The sequence below is a fragment of the Puma concolor genome, chromosome A1 (genome assembly GCF_028749965.1).
Source record: "Puma concolor isolate L17-30 chromosome A1, mPumCon1.1.hap2, whole genome shotgun sequence".
Taxonomy (NCBI): domain Eukaryota; kingdom Metazoa; phylum Chordata; class Mammalia; order Carnivora; family Felidae; genus Puma; species Puma concolor.
In genome coordinates, this window is record NC_141667.1 from 59,494,422 (window position 1) to 59,516,907 (window position 22,486).

The window sequence follows — 22,486 nt, forward strand, 5'->3', positions numbered from 1 at the left end:
GGGCAGAGAGAAAGAGAGACACAGAATCTGAAGCAGGCTCCAGGCTCTGAGCCATCAACACAGAACCTGATGCAGGGCTCACAAACCGTGAGATCATGACTTGAGCCAAAGTCAGATGCTTAACCGACTGAGCTACCCAGGCATCTCTTCCTGCACAGTTTTGTATTTTGCTTTTTTATTCCCTCTTAAATTCTGTAATATAAGCATTCTTTCCTGTATCATCCAAAATGTTTCATGAGAAACATTTCAAACAGTTGCATTGAATGGTTATTACCCACCATTCATTCCCTATCAATTTTGAGGCTGTGTCCATCTTTTTGTATGACAAACAGTGCTGCATTAAACGTCTTTGTGTATCAAACGTTGCACCTGAGTAGGTTGAAAACAGCAAGACAAGTGAGGCCCCTTGTCTTTGAGGAATCAGGTGCTTCTCTGACCCCTGTTTTATCGGTCATCAGCCTTGACTTCTGCTCCCAGGGCTCCAAGATGAATGTCTCTATTAGTTTACCTAATACACAGTTCTTTTCCTCCTTGTCTTTCACACCCTCACCTGTGGTTTTCCCAATAAAATTCCTAATTTCCAGTTTGTAGCTGGGTGTAAAGATAGCCTTTATTTTCTCTTCTTACCAGTTTTCCTTCTTTTTTTAACCCCCCTTCTTACCAGACTTTATTGTTTAAACCTATAGCGGATAGTTTGGTTTTTTTTTTTCTTCTTAATGATTATTTATTTTTGAGAGAGAGAGAGAGAGCGTGAGGAAGGGGCAGAGAGAGAGAGAGAGAGAGAGAGAGAGAGAGAGAGACAGAACCTGAAGCAAGCTCCAGGCTCTGAGCTGTCAGCACAGAGCCTGGCCCAGAGCTTGAACTCACGAACTACGAGATCATGGCCTGAGCCAAAGTCGGAGGCCTAACTGACTGAGCTACCCAGGTGCCCCCTGCTCTTTTTTTTTATTTTGTTAATGTGTCTTTATTTTTGAGAGAGAGAGAGACAATGCGAGCAGGCGAGGCAGAGAGAGAGGGAGACAGAATCTGAAGCAGGCTCCAGGCTCTGAGCTGTCAGCAACAGAGCCCTGTAAACCTATAGGGGATAGTTTTAAATTAATTCCCTCTTCTGGCCCCCCCAATAGTGTAAGTCAGAGATCTCCACTCATTTTTTGAATTAAGATCTAAATTCAAGTCCTCAAGCTGCCTCTTATAGCTGAGCAGCCTTGGGCAACTTAATGTTGTTCTCTAAGGCTCCTCTCATTTATGCCAGGGCTCGTATGAGCCACTTAAACGGCTTGCTGTGAGAGTTTAATGCCATGTTGTACACATAAGGGACTGAGCATGTGCTAACGTTATTACTCTCTGAAGGTTTTGACGCTTGGTCCTTACAGAGGAGCATTGACCTTCAGATATTAGATTTTCATGACAAAATGGCACCATGAAATGCCACATCTGGAAGGGTTTGGTTGAATCCATTCCCCTTGTTTCATTGATGGCGAAACAGAGGCCCAAGGACGAAAAGGACTTGATCACCATCACCTAGATGGAGAGAAGATACATAGCAGAGCTTCTCCTATAGGCAGGCAGTGAGGACTGATGACTTCAGAGTCCAGATGGAGCCCTTCCAGGCCAGCTGGATGCACCCTTTGATATCCAGACCCTAGGCGGGCTCAGGGTGGGGATCAGCTGATATCTCAGATCCCACCCATTGCCTTTAAAGCCCCCAGATCAATCTCAGAGCAGTTAGGAAGCTTGTGGAATATTAGGAACACTGTATATAGTCTCTTGCACTGCGCAGGTGATCTTTTGTGACACCTCTCTCCCTCTCTCTTCCTCTCCCCACAATCCTCTTGGGCCAGTTGGATATTCATACATTCTCCCCTGGCACTGGAGCTGAAGGCGGCTGCCAACTTGTGGGTTTCTTTTCAGTGTGGCTCACCATCTGGAGTGGCCACCTGGCCTCCTTGTGGGGTGTATGTGTGCGTGTGCGTGTGCTCGGGCACCCGTGTCCCAGGGCCGGGGTATTGTGTCCCCTCTCTGTGCTTGAATGGCTAAATGAACAAGAGCAAGAGAACAGAGCACAGAAGACAATGCCCAGAAGTCATCCCGGCAGTATGAATGAATAATTCATATTGTATCTGCTGCTTTCCAGGGCTTCCTGAAATAGCTGTTTTAATTGCTTATTTGTTTCGCTGCTGACTTTAATTCAGCTGTCTTCAGCTCAGAACACTTTGGTGTTGAACGTTCACTTGTTAGGTAGGGCTTTCCTTCAGGGAACAACATTCTATTTATTTTCTTCTTTAAAAAAGAAATGATGGGAGGAAAATAAACCTTAAAAAAAGTCCTATTTCTTAGAGGTGAAACCATTTTCTTTTCAACTCCTGTGCAAGGCTCCTTTGTAGTCAGTTACTGTAGTCCTCTGTGATCTTGGAAAATAAGGAAGTAGCAGTTAGATGGACAGACAAGGTGAGCTTCTGGGCTAGATCAGTCTGCTCACTGTGATGCAGTCAGCAGACACTTGGGTGTCTGCAGCTTTTCAGATTCTCAGACACAGCCAGGCCATGCCGGCTTGTGCTTTCCTAGAGCAGCCAGCTGCAATATCTAGGAGAGATATCAGGAAGGTCCTAACTGCCTAGGTGGGCAACCCAGGAAACTGCGTTGGCCCTGCTGCCCATAGGATAGTGTTAGGGGGTGTGGGGGGCAGAGTCATGCCCCCCCAGGGCTTTGGCAGGTCACATCTAGTGTCAAATACATGGTTCAGCTTTGAAAAGGCTTCTTTCAGTGATCCTGGTGGAAAGCCTTGGAAAAGAGGGGTGGTTGGAAGCCAGGTTTTTGGAGCATACATGCATACAGGGGCAGCAAGAGATAGCGAGATACAGAGTTTGGAGGGCCCAGGCTGATAGAAGTTGTGTGGGCTATAGCATGAGATGGCAGGTGTCAATCTGAAGACACAAAGGGTGCCCAGAATACCCTTGATGGTTGCAGAGATAGGGCCAGTGGACTCTGTGATCTAGTCCTGCACCTGTAGAACAAGATCCTGTAAAGCTGGCAGGCCAGGTACTGCCAGCTGTCCCCACCCCAGCCCCCAGCCCTGCTTGGCCTTCCATCTGCAAAGGGATGCAAAGTGAAAAAAGGCATTTAATGTGAAATAAATAGGAAAGAAAATGATGCTCACTAAGGGCCTACTATAAATAGACCAGCCCAGTAGTTGAGAACCTGAGTTCCTGGATCAGATCCAAATGCTGTCTCCATGCTCACTGGCTGTGGGACCTCAGGCAAGATACTGTGTGGGACAGGAACTCAGCAAACACTGGCAAAGGGCTGATACAGTCTGCCTACATGGCTGTGCTCTGGGAGAGGATGGGTGACCGTGACCAGGCTCTGCAGAGTGGGGCGGGAGGCAGAAAGCTTTCATGGAGAAGGAGAGGCATTTCTTGAACACAAGGTTGGATACCATTCTTTAAAGCCCCTGCAGTTATGGGGCACCTGGGTGGTTCAGTCGGTTAGGCTTCCAACTCCTGATTTCTGCTCAGGTCATGATCTGTCAGTACATGGGTTTAAGCCTCAGGTCGGTCTCCACGTCAGCTCTGTGCTGATTGTGGAGCCTGCTCGGGACCCTCTTTCTCTCTCTCTGCCCTCCCCCCTCTCAAAATAAATAAACTTAAAAAAAAAATAAATAAAGTCCATGCAGTTATGAGGTAGAGGAGGCTATAGGTAGAGGAGGCTTAGGACCCACAGGTGGGTCCTAGTATGGTACCAGGACCAGAAATATCAGCATTACCTGGGAGCTTGTAGCAAATGCAAATTCTCAGCCCTGCCCAGAATCAGAAATCTATTGAATCAGAACCTGGGTGGAGGGGGGTTGCAACTATCTGTGGGTTACCAAGCCCTCTAGAGGATTCTGATACAACTCAGGGTTGAGAACTACTGCTGTATATAATAAGGAGATGTCAGGAGGGGTGCTCATAGAATGAGTGAATATAGACACCAGAAACTGGGGGAGGAGTCAGGAAATCTGGGTGCCTAGGAGAATCTCCTTCTTTGTGGCTGTGTGACCGTGGACAAGTACTTAGGGCAGTCTTCGAAACTCAGTACTGAAAAGCCCCTTAGCAATCACTGTGTCATCTTTTCATGGTAGGGATGGGGAAATAGTGGCCCAGGATGGGAAAAGGCCATGGCTGCAGTCACTCAGTGGCAGACCTGAGAATTGAGGCCAGTTGGATTTACGTCTCAACTACCTGAGTGTTCCTGGGTGTATCAGCTCACTGCTCTCTGCCTCAGTTTCCACATCTCTAAAATGGACCTGATAGTAGTACTTATAAGATTATCTTAAATTATTATTCTATTGCATTGAATATAGGGTTTTTCTTTCCTTTTTTCTTTACAATTTTATTGAGAAATCAATTATTGAAACACTAAATGGTATGCATTTAAAGAGGCAATTTGATGAGTTTTGACATACATACGTACATCTGTGAACCCATCTTCATAATCAATATAACAAACATTTCCATCTTTGTGCCCCTTTGTAACCCCTCTCTCTTTCCACCTGGATCCACAGGCAAACTCAGATCTGCTTTCTGTCCCTATAGGTTATGTTTTATTTTCCAGAATTTTATATAAATGGAATTATATAGTATAGTCTCTGTTTCCCTGACTTATATCCAGCATAATGTTTCTGAGATTCATATACATTGTTGCATGGATTAATAGTTTGTTCCTTTATATTACTGTGTAGTATTCCATTATATGATATACATTTGTCTATCCATTCAACTATTAATGGACATTTGGGTTGTTCCCAGCTTGGGGTTATTACAAATCAACTCAACATTCATTTTTTTAAGAAGCACCATTATTTCATGTGCCACTAAGAAAGGGAAAATGCTACCAATTAAATTATAATCCAGTGTTTTAAAATTACATAAAACACATATCTCATACTTATTGAAATAAATCTTTCAAACTTAGATTTTTTTTTAACTCACATATCACTTTTATACATACAAAAAAACAAAACCCCACTAGATAAACAAAGTAAAGATCCAGGATTCCTAAAACATCTTACTATTCCAAATCCAGTTCTTTTTTTTTTTTTAATTTATTTTCTTTTAAATCCATGGGGCACCTGGGTGGCTCAGTCGGTTAAGCGGCCGACTTCAGCTCAGGTCACGATCTCGCGGTCCGTGAGTTCGAGCCCCGCGTCAGGCTCTGGGCTGATGGCTCAGAGCCTGGAGCCTGTTTCCGATTCTGTGTCTCCCTCTCTCTCTGCCCCTCCCCCGTTCATGCTCTGTCTCTCTCTGTCTCAAAAAAAATAAATAAACATTAAAAAAAAATTTTTTTAATCCAGTATAGTTCGCATACAGTGTTGTGTTAGTTTCATGAATCCAATTCTTTGGAGTCACTTTTTAACTCAGGATTATTGGTGTCTGTGTTTTGAATAGCTTCCTTGTTACCCTCAAAGTGTTGGTGGTACAGCCTTGTTATAAAGGAAGTCAAAGGCTTTGGTGCTGAGCTCTGAAGCCAGCTAGGCAATCATGTAGAGTTAGCCTACTTTGCACTCCTGCTTGGGGAATGTTGCTAAACGTGTCTGGTCACTGCCTCCGCAACCCTTCCCCACAACCATTTGGTTCCTAGGGGATAAAAGTGCTCCACTGTCCTCTCTGGGATCTTATCCTAAGCCCATGACGTCTTTGATGTCTGTACACAGGCAGGAACACCTCCATCAGGACTGCAGCCTGGCTGACAGTGGAAGATGTCAGTAAGCGGTGGCAAGACACATCCCAATTTCAGAGATGTTAAGATGTATTTTTAAATGTGCAGCTTAGAATCATTGAAATATAGTCTATGTAAGGGAGCCTGAATAGTGCCTGGTACTTTGTAAACCCTCAACAAAATTTAGCATTGATGATGATGATGGTGGTGGTGGGGGTGGTGATGGTAATGATTCAGCATTGGTTTCTTTGTTGGTTAAATAAAGGTGGCAATACCTGCCTCACAGAAATGTTGTGAAGATAAAGGAAATGATTTACTTTATATAGAGCATATGGTCCAGTGCCTCATACTTAACAGGATTTCAGCAAAAGATGTTTTCATTCTTGTTTCACTGCAACCACACAATGCTCTTGACCTTTGGGACAGGCAGTCAAATAATAGATTTATGCAGGCTAAAACTGCAAAGGGGGCCTTAAAGATACCATATTACAACTCCCTTGTTTTGCAGATGGGAAGCCCAGAAAGGGTAGGAAGCCTGGCTTCTTCTTCCATGGCTAATCTGGTGGCAGCATCAAGATTCAAACCCAGATCTCGTCTTTCCCCTTCCAATGCTCTAAGTGGTGCTGTCATGGAAGGGGCCACAGATCAAGGCAGGATCCCGGAGAAGCCTTCATAGCCAATTACTTCTAGAAGGACCAGCTCTTCTGGCCTGCATGGGTGGGGGAGGGTCAGAGCTCACAGAACAGAGGAATAGTCAAATTCCAGGGAAGGGTGGGCTATGGCCTCTGCTCTTAGAGCTGGAGCACCTGGGGAGACCCCTAGCTCATGGGACCAGAAGGAGTAAAGCTGGGGGGTGAGTGCCCTCAAGGTCCTGACTACAGAAAGGAGGAGCTCTGCATAGCCTACCCAACAGTACATGCCAAGTGCTGTGTTGAGTCATTCTCATGTACTAATTCATTTAGCCTCTGCAAGAACCCTGCAAGGCAGACTTTCTTAACCATTTTATACCTATGGGGAAACTGAGGCTCAGAGCTGGGGAAGGAATAGGCTAAATTTACACAGCTAAGAAGGACAGAACTGGCCCTTTCTATAGCGCACAGAACTGTCTTAGCCTAGCTCCAATTCAGGAATGAGGATGAAGCTGGGGAGGAGCTGGGTGAGGGACAAACACATAAAGCAGGTGCCCTGTTCTGTTGTGGTGTTGGGCTTTCAGGAAGTTGCCCTCTAATGAGGAAATGGGCAAAACGAAGGGTCCATCTCCCAGCCTTGTCTCTCCATGAGTGGATTCTTGCCCAGTGGTAATTCTCCTTTTAGTTTTGCAGGGTTAGTTAGCCCAGAAAATACTATCAGTAATTATGTCTTGCAGGGTGTTCAGATTTTCACTGCATTTCATACGGAGCCAATTTCAGCACCAGGTTGGCTTGATCTCTTGGTGTCATGAGTGTGATGCAGGCCTGGGACTGATTCCAGGTTTTAGTCTGTGCTAATGGGTTCTTGGGTGGCTCTGGACAAGTCTTTTCTCTCTGTGCCTCAGTTTTCGCATCATCCTCAGTAAAACAAGGGGGTTGGTTTGTCAGATTCCAGATGTCCTGTTCAGTTTTATCATTCATTAATACCTCTGCATTAGAGGCCTCCTTTGGACAGCAATGAAGATAATAATGAATTGCTCACATTTATTCACTGTATTTCAAATTTCTGTTTTATGCATTATCTCATTTAATTCTCAACACTGTGAAGTAGATCTGAAAGGTACCTTCCTAAAAGGGTAGTTATGAAGGCCAAGTAAGTTAATATACATAAAGTGCGTAGAAGAGTTCCTGGCACATAGTGTTCAATAAATGCATTATTATTTTTCCTGTTTTTCACATTTGAAGGCTGGACTGCAGAGAGTTTAAGTGTCTTGCCCAAGGTCATACAGCTTGAAAATGGCAGAGCCTGGATTCAAACCCAGGAGTCTAGCTCCAGAGCCCTGTACTCTCAACCATTACTCTATGCTGCCTTTTGGTAAGACACAAGTTGGAGTGACATGTTATAGAGCAGGGTAAGGTGTTCAGTAAGAGTGCTGCCCCCAAAAGTCATGGTAATTCCACTTTTAAAACAAAGTGCTACAAGCTACTGCTAAAACAAGCTACTGCAGGCTCTAGGCTGAATTTGGCCTTCTAGTAGTCAGTTGGCCATGCCTACTCTAATGCACCATCTGGTTCTCAGGGCCATAATCTTAAATCCCAGCAAGTGGTATGCAGAGGGATAGCAGCATGGATTTATCACTGTGTCAGTGAGCTGGAGGGAATTGGGGAATGGTTAGACCTAGAGACCTGGGGATGGAGGTAGAGGAAGGAGACTGGCCCCAAGAACTCAGTGGGGGCAGAGTGAAGACAATATTTAGCAGGGGGGTAAGCCACTGGTGTGTATGGGAAGGGGGCAACCTAAAGAGGAGAGGAGTGCATGGAGAGCAGTCTGGAACCCTCCCTCCTGCTTTGCTCCTTCCTCATCTTTTCCCCATAAAAAAATTCCAGGAATGGGAGTGGACTAGGCCAAGAAAGCTTCTGGATAAACCAGCCCAACCAAAGTAGGGAAGCAAAGAGGTCTGGGGGCAAAAACACCAGAATGTTGAGACAGGTGTTTTGAGAGTGGAGGGAGGAAGGGAGGGAATTGTTTAAGAGGAGAGCTGGGGAGTTCCTGGTGTAAACACCTCCTCCAGAGAGCAGATTGGGAGAGACAAACCCTTTTTTAATCCAAAAAGGGAGAGTATACGTAGTCCCAGCCCCTCCAGGAAAGGAGGCTGTGGAGTACAGTGCAGGGTGTATTGGCTATTAACCTGGACGATTATTTTGCCTCGGTTTCCCCATCATGGAAATAGGGATAGAAAACCTAACTCATAATACCAGCTAATGTTGGTTGAAGCCCTGTATGCCATGGGGTCCGCACAGGTCATCTTAACTAGGTCATCATTCTCTACATTCCCACTATACAGACAAAGAAGCAAATTCAGGAAGGTTAGGGTTCATGCCCAAGGACAAAAAGTAAGTGACAGTGCCTGCTTGGGGACACAGGTGGCTGACTGTAGAGCTTGGGAGTTTTAGCCACCATGGGTTATCTCTTGAGATGAAGAATGATGCTGATGAGGATCACTAACACATCTGACCACCTAAGAGGAAAGGTGATGCACAATTCTCACAATGCACAAAGCAGAAAGCCTCTCAACAGATCCCGTTAACAACCCACAGTGACTGAGGGCTTATTACATTCCAGGCCCTGTGCAAAGCACTTCATATGGGTTATCTTGTTTGATCCCCACCACACCCTTATGAGATTGGGACTCTAAGTTTCACAGAGAAGGAAACTCCTCCTAAAGAGGTTACGTAGCACGCCTGTGATTGTGGAAGAGGTGGAGCAAAGTTTTCAGACTAGCATGAGTTCCTGAGCCTTTGTGGGTAGTAGCTGACCTGTCTCCACAGTAGCTGTGAAGCCGACCACCTTCTTCTTCCTTCCTGCCTCCTCCAGCCTTTCCTGACGACACCCTGTTTCCCCAGTCTCTCCAGTCTCCCAAACCCTTGGCCTTTCACGTCTGAACAGCTGACCTAGCAGCTTAGTAACCATCCCTACATCCTCTAATTGCCTGTGGTTCACAGCCCCGGGTAGCATAGCCACTTCGTATGCAATCACCAAATGCCATGGGGATGGGTCACTGCCTGTTTTAAGGGTAAGCCTTGGCTCCCTAGCCAGACCCACTTCTCCTGAAGGCAGAAACGAGGCTTATGCAAGTGTTGGAGCCCTCGTGGTGTCTGGCATGGGACCAGGCTACTGTGTCTGTGCAGTAAATATGTGTTGCTTGAAGGACTGATGGACAGGAGAGAGAGAGAAGGAGAGCAGAAGGTGAGGCAGGGAGCTTCTCTAGATCACCTTCTGCCACTTGGCACAGGGGTGGCACTTATCCGGGACCCCAGAGCCCTAAAAGTCTGTCCTCTTCACCCTTGTGTCCCTACCACATCGCTTATAACATAAAGATATGTTATGTGGCCTTTTTCCTCCTCAAACTCACCAACATTGTCCCGCCCCAACTGGCCTTTCCCGTTGCTTCCCAGCATCGGGTCTCCTCTCCAAGATCATCTTCTGCAAGAGGCTTCCCTTGACACTCCCTCTCTTCCACCCCCCACCCCATTACCCTTGATCCCACCCCCTTGTATTTTTCTGAATAGCATGAATCTCTGACATGATTTCGGTGACTTGCTTCCTGGTTGGGGTGTGTCTCCTACTAGAATGTAAGGACAGGTCCCTGTCTGTCTTGTCCACTTCTGCATTTGGCATTTAGGAAGTTTCAGCTGTTCTGTGTGCGCAGCTCTCCTAACAAGCTCTGAGATTTTGTCTTCCCCAGATTTGTTAGACGTATGAATGAAGGTGTTTGAACAGAACTGAATTAAAGGAATGAAGGAGGACTTCAAATATTGCACTTTCTTCCTACCCACCCCAGCCTTCAAGGTGCAAAAGGTGAAGGGGCAGCTGTGTTCTGCAGCAGCCTGGAGGTGAGGCTGCGAAGTCAGTTGTGCAATCTAAGGTATGGGAACTATGCGTGTGAAACACCCGGGGCGGAGGAGCCGGCTGGCTCATCCTGCCTGAGCTGGGAGGAGAGGTTCCGCTGAAAGTTTGGACAGTTCTTGGCTTAGAATCTGGAGGGCCCTTTAGAAAGTGATCCCGCCCAGCTGGCCCTCTGAGAGAGCCCAGTTGGGGGCCAGCATCCTGCTGGAAGGCCATAATGAGGTTACTGTGGGAAGCATTCAGATTGCTGGGGAAGCATTAAGAACATGAAAGATATGCTACGCGTTCTTCAGTCTCCAGAGAATCACCACCCAGTGTTAGACTTGGCAAAAGGTCTTCCGTTCATTCTCTGAGCTGCCTGCTTAGAAGGGATGCACCGCCTGAATACCGAATGCCAGCCATGGCAATCTGGGAGCCTCTCCCACAGACCGTAGGAAAGCAACACGAAGCTGGAGGAGGGCAAGGAGCCTGTGTTCCTGGACAGGTGTGCCCTTGTGCTCCCTGTAGTGTGCTCCCCATAGGGTGATCCTGGCAGAACCTACCTGTCTCCAAGGTGACACATCCGGGCCTCTTTTCCAGGAGGCCCTGTTGTGAAACATTCAGGAATGTTTGTGTTCCTTCAGAGATTTGTAATTAAGAAGAGGCAGAACTAGTTTTTGCTTGGCCCTCTTCCCTCTTGCCCCTCCAGCGTTTGGGGCATTTCGATTTCATGATTGGGGTTTTCAGTAGCCCAGGACGTGGAGGCTGGAGACTGCCCTGAAGCTGAAATGGGGTGAATCGCTTCATCAGAGGGTGGGGGCAGGGAGTTCCAGGCAAGCCCCCAAGTCTGGGCCACATCTGAAAGCAGACATCTCTTCCCAGCTCACATTCTTGGCACTTGCCCAAGGGGAAACATTGCAGGCCAGAGAAGCACCCACAGTTTCCCAGGGGGAACTGGTTTAAACAGACCGTTCTTCTCTCTGGCAGGAAGAGTGAATGTGTGCACGTGCATATACGTGTGTGTGTGTGTTTAAATCTTTGTGCAGCTAAAAACACTTCTCTTCATCCTGATTCTCTGAATGACACGTTGCTGCACACTGAATAATTCATCTCCTTCTTGGCATTTGTTCCAGAGAGAATGTTGCTGTCCAGATTTCTTGTAAGTTGCATAGTCTCCCAATAGAAGCTTTTCTCTTTCCCATGGAAGAGCTCTGGGATCCAGGATATCAGCCCTCTGGCTTTTCCCCCAAGATTGCTTTGAGGGGGAACCCTGAATGTCAAACCAGAGCCTGCCTTTCTCCACATGCCCTCTTCTTCTGTCTTTGGGTGCCCTCTTGACTCACTCTTCTTTATCCCTGATGGGCACAGTTTCTGTGTTTGCGGCAAGTAGAAGTCCACCTCTCAGCGCCTCCTGTAGGATATCTCTATGACAGTCACATTACTGATGTTTGCGCTTACTTATCTCAGTTCTGACTCCTCAGTGTCGAAGGCTGGAATGATCAGCCGGGTGTATGGTTTTCTGGAAAAGTGATGCATTTTGGTGTTGCAGACCTGCCCCGTCTCCAGTCCTCACCCTCACAGAGAGTTCAGTGAATCACTGGTATTGATGACTTGGATGACTTTGAAACATTTGATTGTCTTTTCATTAAGCAGCTGTGGATTATCCAATGTGTTGAACATCTTCGTACCAAGGCACAGGGGGCTGAAGGTGCAAATATACCAAAGCTCCAGTGCCTTTTGCCTACTTCAGACTTGCCCCTGATGGTCCAGAGCCGTCATCTGTATCTCTGGCATAGCCTACTTTGTGTTCCAGATTGTTCTTGGTCTTGTTAATTTTTATGAGCAAAGCTCAGGTTTGGGAGTCAGGTAGTGGGGCTTCAGGTTATACTTCTGTGGTTTACTAACTGTGTGATATTGAGCATGTTTTCTCATTCGTAAAATGAAACAATAGTGCCTACTACCCAGAGAGAGAACATGACATATATAACTTGCTTTCTAGGCTTAGATTTAGCCATTATTAAATAGTTTAATTACACTGATACATGAACATTACAGAGAAATTAGTAAAAGAAATTACATTAAAATCTGTGTACCAAGGTAACATTTTAATGTACATCTTTCTAGTTTCTCTTCCATATGTGCTGCCAAAGTGAGCACCCCGTTTCTCTCCCACACACGCATGCAACATGCACACACACTTGCACACAAATTTTTAGGCAAAATATACAATAGTAGTATCCTGTCGATTTTCTCTTTCAACAGTGTTGTTCTCATAATATATTGAGAGCATCCTTCCGTATTAGCAAAATGTAGAACAATACATTTTTTTTTCATTCCTACATATTCATTATTACAGTCACCCATTCCACAAATATTTATCAAGCACCAGTTGTGGGGGACACAGGAATCTGTTGTTTAGATGCACCATTGATGAAAGCATTTAATTAATCCCTAGGGAGGAATTTTGAAAGGTGATGATCCAGGGGAACTGTCAGAAAGGGACGTATCTTTTTGGTTTTCTGGGTGGCAAAAGGTATATATAGTAAGATTCATATCTCTGCAGCCAGGCTGGCAGGCAAGGCTTTCAGGGCAGAGGGCAGAGAGAAGAATGAGTCAGAAAAAGAGGTCTGACTCTAGCATTCCTGGTCCCTCACAGATTTTTCTTTCCTCAGTAAGAGAGTAACTCTCCATGGAGAGGTATGCCTGTGTGTGGACTTTTTCTTCAGAGGCTCTTTCAAAGATTTGCTGCATAAAATGTTGTTGGATGAGATTTGGCTCTTGGAGTTCACTGGTCTTCATTGTCTGTAAGGGAGAACCACTTGGTGAAGTTTGAGGAGAGGGAGGCACTATGGGATGTGGCCTTTTGTTTCTGAAGTCTGGGCAGGGCATGCGGTGGTGGTGGTGGCATGGGCTGAAGACCGCTTTGCAGGACTTCTATCCAGACTGGCACAGGTGTACCTGAATGAGGAATATCGTCTGCTGAGGGAAGTCCCTATCACCTGTGTGTCTTCTCCATTTTTCCCTGCTTTGACTCCAAGACAGTGGCTTGTGATTTTTCCATGGGGCTCAGGAGATGCACTGAAGATGTCAACTTTCAAAAGAACCCTTGAGCTCACACACAGCAGGAGTTCTGGAGACACATTTCCTTGCTTGAAATCCGAGTTTTGTCATTGACTTGGAGAATGTTATTTAGTCTTTCTTAGCCTCAGTTTCCCCTTCTGGGAAATGGAGATAACAATAACTGATGTTTTATGAGCACTCATTCACACCACTATCTGTGCTAAATGCTCTTAAAACATGACGTTAGTTAACCTAACCTGGACAGTTATTATTATCCCACTTTTCAGATACAAATACTAAGGTTCAGAGAAGTTAAATAAGTTGCCAAACCCACACAGCCAATATAAGTGATGCTTATTGAATCCTTATTTGATGGTGCTTAGTCTTTCACATATCATATTTACCTCTAGCCTCACCCTCATCATCTCCCACAATGCAGCAGTAAATTACTGACTAACGGAAGCTTTTGGAATCTCCATTTATTCAGTAGGTATTTTTCGCAGCCTGCCTGACCTTGGATATATAGTGGCACGTTGGGCACACCACATTCTGTCCACCAGGGGCTTTTTCAGTGTTTCTTTTCTCCCACGTGTGTGTGTGTGTGTGTGTGTGTGTGTGTGTGTGTGTGTGTGTGTGTAGTAGTAGTAGTATAGTGTATATATATATCTATTGTGTGTGTGTGTGTGTGTGTATACACACACACACACACATATATTTTAAATGTTTATTTTTGAGAGGGCAAGGGGAGGAGTAGAGAGAGAGGGAGACAGAGAATCCCAGGCAGGCTCCATGCTGTCAGCACAGAGACTGACACAGGGATTGAACACATGAAGTGTGAGATCATGACCTGAGCTGAGATCAGGGGTGAGATGCTTAACCAACTGAGCCACCCAGGCACCCCTCCCCTATATATTTTGCTTTAAATCTGAGCTGGAGTGGTTATAGGAAAGGAGATTGCACAGGAGAGAGGGTAGTTTTCTGAGGCTTGGAGGGAAGGTCTTGATCAGAAATCCTGGACCCTATTTCAGTCTATTTTCTTCCTGTCCTGTTGTGTGTAAGCTAGCCACTCTATCCAAAGGGTGACGAAACAGAGCCCTGTGGCCTTCCAGGACTCTGAGGGCTTGGGAACAGACTGGAGAGAGAGAACATCTGAGTATGGGTTTTAAGCAGAGGCAGTAATAGGAGAAACCAAAGGGGCTTTTTGGAGGGGCCACTCAGGCTAATTGGCTGTATATCTAGGTTCGTGGCTCCTTGCACTCTGACTGAAATGCTTAAACGATGGTTTGTGCTGTTTTCCAGCCTTGACAGGCCTTAGTTCATTTAGTTGGATGATTTGTCTGTCTGACTTAGCCACCAAGTGGGTGATTACCACCACTGAACACCAAAATGGGGTCTTAGAGAGTGGTTATTACCAAAAAGATCAGTTTGGCCTGGGTTATCTGGGGAAGGACAGAGGTGGGTATAGGCATTTAGGAACGGCTCAAGAAGCAGATAAATACTGCTTCTGGCCAAATTCATAAGGATGGAACATCTGCCATTCTAGATGCTGCTGTAAGCCAGCTTTCCAGAGGGCAAGTGGGCACAACAGACGTAGGGTAGAGCCAGGATGAAGACTGGGGGTGGGGTGGGCAAGTGAGTCACAGATGAAGAAGCCAGTGAGGGCTGGAGTCCCAGTCCAGAAGTGAGACTTGACCTTCGAACCTTTTTCTGCACACTGCCCAGAGATGCAGAAACAGAGGTCCAGAGAAGGAAGCTGACGTGCTCACATCATTCCCAAATCAGTGGCAGAGTTAGGCCTGGAATGCCAAATCCCTGCTTCCCTCCTGGGTGACGTAATCCTGCTGCTGCTGCCATGCACTCACCTGGGGGCCTTGGGCACAGCAGAGTTGGGGTCAGTGCAAAGTCTGTGGCTCTGCTGGGTCAATCCAGAGGAGCGGGGGGGCTGAGAGAAGCAGTGAATTGCAGGGCTTTGGGGACCTTGGGCTGATGGAGTGTGTTTCTCCTCTCCCTTGCCAGGTACACCAAACCACTCACCTTTGCTGACTGCATTAGTGATGAGTTGCCACTAGGATGGGAAGAGGCGTATGACCCACAGGTCGGAGACTACTTCATAGACCACAACACCAGTAAGTTCCTGTCCAGCATCCCTTCCCCATCTTGCACCCCATCCCTCTACCTCCACACCCACCCCCCAAGTCTGGAAGAGCTGCCGGCAGAGGCTCTTGAAGCCAGATTGTGTTTTGTTTTATATAGAGTGAGATGGAGATGTCGATGTAGATATAGATAGATAATGTATGCTTGTACAAAATAACCATTTAGAAGGATTTTAAATAGAATCTAAAACTCTCCCCTCACAACCCATCTCCCCAATTTTACAGAAGCAACCACTGCTAATAATTTCTTGTGTATCATTCCAGAAATACTCCGATTGTATGTTTGTGTGTATATGCAGATATCCTTTTCTTTAACATATACCAATTTTTTCAACGTTTATTTATTTTTGGGACAGAGAGAGACAGAGCATGAACGGGGGAGGGGCAGAGAGAGAGGGAGACACAGAATCGGAAACAGGCTCCAGGCTCTGAGCCATCAGCCCAGAGCCCGACGCGGGGCTCGAACTCCCGGACCGCGAGATCGTGACCTGGCTGAAGCCGGACGCTTAACCGACTGCGCCACCCAGGCGCCCCTAACATATACCAATTTTTGTGCGTACAGATTTTTTTCCATGTAAGGCAGATGTGTCATTGTCATTACCAGACCAGAGCCCCGGCATGTCCCTAGCGGCATGCATACATGTGTGTCCATAGTGGATTGGTATCAGTTGTGGTGTCTCTAGCTCATTATAGTGGTCAGCTGACCTTTGCTTCATGTACATGATCCAAGTATCCTGATCCAGAGTAAAGATTCCTAGTGTCTTTGTCTCTGAGGCAATGATGTAAGAATAGGTTGAGAAAGGGACAAGCATGTTGTCTAACAGGTGGAGGAACCCAGGTCACGGTCCCTGAGCCAAGGAGACTTAATGGGTATTTGGGCTTCATCCTTTTTTTTTTTTTTTTTTTTTTAATTTTTTTTTTTTAACGTTTATTTATTTTTGAGACAGAGAGAGACAGAGCATGAACAGGGGAGGGGCAGAGAGAGAGGGAGACACAGAATCTGAAACAGGCTCCAGGCTCTGAGCCGTCAGCACAGAGCCCGACGCGGGGCTCGAACTCACGGACCGTGAGATCATGACCTGAGCCGAAGTCGGACGCTTAACCAACCAAGCCACCCAGGCGCCCCTGGGCTTCATCCTTTGTACACCTTCTTGGCCAAGATTATGTCCTGTCCTCTGAAATTCACTGCCCCACGTGTCCATGCCTGTCTTGCTTCCAGCCTTCTGAAGTGTAGGATTCCCTTTGTCCTGTCAGGAAAGAGGTGAATGGAATGAAATGGGATGTGCCTGGCCAGGCCTGAAGGCTGAGAATAGGGCACGAGATCCTAGTAGCCTCTGTTTACTGACCACACAATCTGTGCCATGTGCTGGAATAGACACCTGATAGACGTCTTCTCACTTAATCCTCCTGGCTCCCCTGAGGGGTGTTAGGATGATTATCCCTGTCTTATAAATGCAACTTAAAGGTCATCACTGACTGCTTGACACTCAGGGCTAAAGCACAGCAGAGCTGGGATTCGAACTGCTACTAGGGAGCCGAGTGTGCTCCCCGATTCGCTTTCTCCTCCAAGTTCAGTAGCACCTGGCTATGCCTCTGTCGTGCCCCTCATCACTCTGTGGTATAACCATTTGCCTGTTGTAAAGCAGGGCAGTGTCTAATTCATCATGCCGCCCCAGGCCTGTGCTTGGTAAGGTACATAGTAGGTATGCACTTGATCTTTGCTAAATAGGAAAGGGCATACGTGCATGAACTCATGACTAAATGGATGAATGAGCAGACTTCGTCGGCACCAAAGTGTAGACAAGTTTCTGAGAGACAGCTAATGACATTAATTGCATTGTTGGGGGTAGCAGAGGTTTTTATTAGCGCTCACAATTGCATGCTAGAGAATGAGAAGTAAATATGCCTAATTGAGTGTGTACAGGGAATGAGGTTAATGCTTGGAGGGCTGCACGGTATGCTGGGTTCAACAGTGATGTACAGGGACCCAAACCAGTCTACTCCTGTGTCTAATTACTGAGTTCATCCCCCTCATTAAAATCTGATGGCAAGAGCAGTATTTTAAGGTGCTTCTGGGAGTTGTTGGAGAAATAGAAAGCAGGAAGGAATAGCAGGCAGTGGCAGAGTTTACTCTTGAGGAGATGATGGCAGAAATGGGATGTATGGGTGGGTAAGTAAATGGGGGCCACAATAGGAAGAATTCTGACAGTTTTACCAGCTCTCAGACCACTGGGTGCCTTTTGCTTTGAAGGTGTCCTGGTTGGATGGAGGGCACCACCTTCTGCAGATGGAGCCTGTGTGGGGTACAGGTGGTGGGAGTGTGACCCTCGAGGCCTAAGCATTCAGAGCCGGGGACTCAGACCAGTCCTCTGTGTGTGTGTTGTTCACAGACTGAAATTACCTTCTCCAGTTATAAACATAAGAGAATTGAATAGGTTCAATCCACTGTCCAGCATTCATTCATTCATCAAATATTCACTGACTATCTGCAATGTTCCAGGCACTGTTCTTGGAACTTGGGATACATGAGAGTGTTTGTAATGGCAGTGATTCTGGCCCTTAGAGAGCTTTCATTCTGGCAGAAGAGACAAAAAATAACACAAATAAGCATATTATGTAGTACATTAGACAATTAAAGTATTACAGGAGAAAGAAAAGGAGTGTGGGCTGAGACGTGCTGGGATGAGTTTGAGGGTGGTGGGGAAGGACAGTGGCCATGGTCTTCAGGAAGAAGACCTGGTTGAGAAAATGAGATTTGAACTAAGACTTGAGGGAGATAAGGGGGCCTTTCAGGTAGAGAATTGTTAGAGCAAGAACTCTGAGTAGTGGCCACGTGTAGCTTGCATGGGGATGACAAGGAGGCAGGTGTGCACATGGCAGAGTGAGTAAGGAAGCTGGGAGAAGGACCTCAGGCCAGAGAGTTGCAGGGCATAGATGGGGTGGTGGTTTGCCTTAAGGGCTCTAGCTTTTTGCTCCGTGTGAGATGAGAGCCATTGGAGAGTTTTCAGCTGATGAGTGGCATGATCTGCTTTATGTCTTAAAAGGGCCACTCTGGCTGCTTTGCTGAGAATAGAACTTAGTGGAGCAAGGACAGAAGCAGAGAAGCTTGTGAGAGATGATTGCAGTCATCCAGGTGACAGAGGGCAGTGCCCCAGACCAAGGCCTTGGTGGTGGAGGTAGTGAAAAGTGGCCAGATGTGGATGTATTTTCAAGGTAGAGACAACAGGATTTCTTGGTAGACTGCATATGGAACATGAGAGAAAGAGGAATGAATGGCCCTCATGGGGCAGAGCAGCTGGCAGGATGGAGTTGCCATTTATTGAATGGAAAAAACTAGAGTATTGGGTGTAGGGAGGAAAATGATTTTGGACATGTCGAGTCTTCTATACCTGTTACACATCTAAGACTTGAGGGAGAAGTCTGGTATGTTTGATGGAGGAATCTGGAGTTTGGATAAGAGATCTGGGCTAAAGCTAGTTGTTTGGGAGTTGTTGGCATACAACACAGTAGTATTTAAAGACATGAAGCTAGCTGAGATCACCAAAGGAGTAAATCAAAGAGAAGAGGGCCAAGGAATGAGTCGGGGTTCTCAGATAGTAAGTGGGTGCAGAAAGGAGAAAAACCTGAGGAGTGACCAGAAAGGCAGAAGGAAAACCAGGCCATCCTGAAGGAAGCATGTTGAGGAGAGTGTCGTCAGCCCTGTCAGATGCTTCTGATGGGTCAGATATGAAGACTGAGATAGACCCAACTTTCGAGGGAAGCTGTGGACAAGGACTCAGGGCAAAGGCCTGACTGGAGTGAGTCTGAAAGAAGACCAGGGGTAGGGGTGGGGGAGCAGCGCCTGAGGTGGCTCAGTCAGTAGCTCAGGTCATGATCTTAGGGTCATGGGATCGAGCCCCATGTCAGGCTCCTTGCTGAGCGTGGAGTCTGCTTAAGATTCTCTCTCTCTTTCTCCCTCTGTCCCTCTCCCTCGCTTGTGCACTCTCTCTCTATCTATATCTATATATAGATATAGATATAGATATAGATATAGATATAGATATAGATATAGATATAGATATAGATATGTAGATAGATAGAGATAGAGAGAGAGACAGACAGACAGACAGAGGAGTGAGAACCAACAAATATAGACAACTATTTCCAAAATATAACCCATTTCATTATTTCAGATGTGAGTGTTCAGTACTCCCACAGACTGTTTCCATCCATCATGATTAGATGGTTTTTGTGTTTTGGGTTTCTTTTTATTTATTTTGAGAGAGAGAGAGAGAGAGAGAGAGAGAGAGCACATGAGCAGGGGGAGGGGCAGAGACAGAGGGAGAGAGAATCCTAAGCGGGTTCCACACTGTCAGCACAGAGCCTGATTGCGGTGCCCCAGACCCGCAGGCCCACAGACCTCACAAACTGTGATATCATGACCTGAGCTGAAATCAAGAGTTAGACACTTAACCAACTGAGCAGCCTAAGCACCCTTGATTAGATGGTTTTAATCAGGGATCAAATTATGTGTTCTAGTGTTTTCCCTTCATATTGTGTTATGAGTATTTGAGAGATGCCACACAGTTTTCATATTGTCATTTTTAGTACATCAAATGAATGTAAGCAATACATTTTAACACATAAAACAAATGCACCATAATTACCCCTATTGCTGACCTCCTGCACTATTTCCATCTATTTGTTATAAATAAATAGGGGGAGAATCGTTATTCATATTGCTCCTCTCCTTTGTGACAATTTCCTAAGTTTATATTTCCAAATATAGGATTACTAAGCAAGAGACTATGAACATTTTTGAGACTTCTGATCCATATTCGTTCCTAAATTGATAAGAACTTCCAAAAGACTGTATCAACCTGTATTGCCATAGGCAGTAAGGGTACTGTTATCCTCATGCCTTGATCAGTAAGGGGCGATTTTCATTTCCTTATTTCTTGATAAATTCATTATAGGTTTAAACTGTTGCTTCACTGCTTTTCATTTGCATTCCTTTGCATAGTAACAAGGTTGGGCATTCTCCAGATGTTCAGCTGTTTTTAAGACAATTGTTGTTAAAGCCCTTGGAGAATGCACTAGCATTAGCCGTGTGGGTATGCGTGTGGTGTGTGTAGAAAGTGGGCGTGTGGTGTGTGGAGGAGGTGGTGTGTGGATTATATGCAGAGCTTGTGAGTGTGGAGAACGTGTGTGGAATACGTTTGTAGATGGAGGTTTGGAGCACGAAGGAGGATAGAGAAGGGGTTCTCAGTGATGGCTGCGCTTAGCTAAGTGTTGGCAGTAGCTGCCTTCTGGGGAGGAGAGCCTGAGAGGGAAGAGGATGGGGTAATGATGTTTTATGTAGCCAGGTGTGTAAAATGCTCAGTGATTAAACTGTGCCCATGTATAGCTTTAATTAAAAAAAATGAGAACTAAAAAATAACTAGCCGAGGTGATCTCAAGGATCCTGCCTGATGTAAAGATATCTATTCAAATGTGATAGACTCAGGAAGGAGGGTACCAGCAGAAGAGGCTGGGCCTGGGGGGACCCTCTCAGAGTCTGACTAATGCAGGACAAAGGCTGTTAACACAACTCCCTAGACACCCCTGGGAACTTTTGAAAAGCCCGGTATCCTAAAGGACAGTCTTTTCAATAGTTGCTGGTCCACATGGAAAAAAATACACCCACTTCTGTCCCCCACCTCACACCGTGTATAAAAATAAACTCAAAATGACCATAGACCCAAACATAAAATGGAAAACTAGAGAACATCTAGAAGAAAACATAGGAGAAAAATCTTCAAGATTGTAGAACAGGCAAAGATTTTTTTTTGGGGGGGGGGGGGGACAAGACCCAAAAACCACTAACTATAAAAGAAAAATTGATGAATGGGGCTTCATTGAATTTAAACCTCTATTGTTCAAAAGACACCAGTAAGAAACTGAAAAGGTAAGCCACAGGTAAGGAAAAAATACTTACAATATTTAGATCTAACAGAGGACCTATATCAAGAATATATAAAAGGACTCCTATCTTAAAATAGTAAGAAGCCCAACAACCCAATAAAAAAAATAAGAAAGAGATTTAAAAAACACTAAAGACATACAGATGGCCAATGGACACATAAAAGTATGTTTCCATCATCAGTCCTTGGGGAAATGCAGATTTAAACTGCAGGCGGGTACCACAGCATACCCACTATAATGACTGAAATGAAGATTAACAATACCAGTGGTTGGCGAATATGGAAGAATTACAACTCCACTAAATTAGTGGTGAGAATGTAAATTGGAACAGCCATTTTGGAAAACAGTTTTTCTATTCTTTTTTAATGTTTATTTATTTTTGAGAGGTGGGGGGTGGAGAGGACAGAAGATCCAAAGTAGGATCTGTGCTGACAGCAGAGAGCCCGATGCAAGGCTTGAACTCATGAACTGTAAGATCTGACCTGAGCCGAAGTCACACGCTTAACTGACTGAGCCACCCAGGCGCCCCAGTTTGCCAGTTTTTTTTAATAAAATTCAACATATGCGTACAATACAACCCAGCAATTCCACTGCTGGATAATTTTGACTAGGAGAAATGCAAATATATGCCCATACAAAGATTTGTGTATGCATGTTCATTACAGCTTTTCATGATAATCCCAAACTAGAGAGAGACAACCTAAAGGTTTTTCAAAAAGTGAACTGTGATATATTCATACAATAGAATTTTATTCAGCAGTAATAAGCAAGTCACTGATACAACAACATAAATGAGTCTCAAAGCCTTATGCTGAGCATAAGAAGGAAGGCTCAGAGATCATACACTTATGCATCCATCGATAGGAAGTTCTGAATAGGCTGAAGAGGAGGGAGGAGGTGGGTGGGAGTAACAGGGATCATTGAGGTAAAGGGAACATTTTACCCATCGATTTAAGCGATGGTTTATGGTGTACACATTTGTCAAAACATATCGAACTATACACAATGCGTGCATTGATCGTATTTAAATTTTGCCTTAATAAAGTTGATTTAAGCCATACATTGATGCCCACTTCATACTGTAGACCAATTAAGTGGAAATCTCTGGGGTAGTTCCA

General features: G+C 45.5%; 1 protein-coding gene across 3 annotated transcripts in view; it reads left to right on the top strand.

Annotated features, from left to right (window-relative positions):
- Nucleotides 1-22,486, top strand: part of WWC1 (WW and C2 domain containing 1) — a 155,814-nt gene that overhangs the window by 58,338 nt on the left and 74,990 nt on the right. For all 3 annotated transcript variants that reach the window (XM_086711614.1, XM_086711676.1, XM_086711747.1), the window contains one exon: nt 15,289-15,398. In XM_086711614.1, coding sequence (XP_086567740.1) covers nt 15,289-15,398 — 110 coding nt within the window. Of the gene's footprint in view, nt 1-15,288; nt 15,399-22,486 lie in introns of those variants that run through there.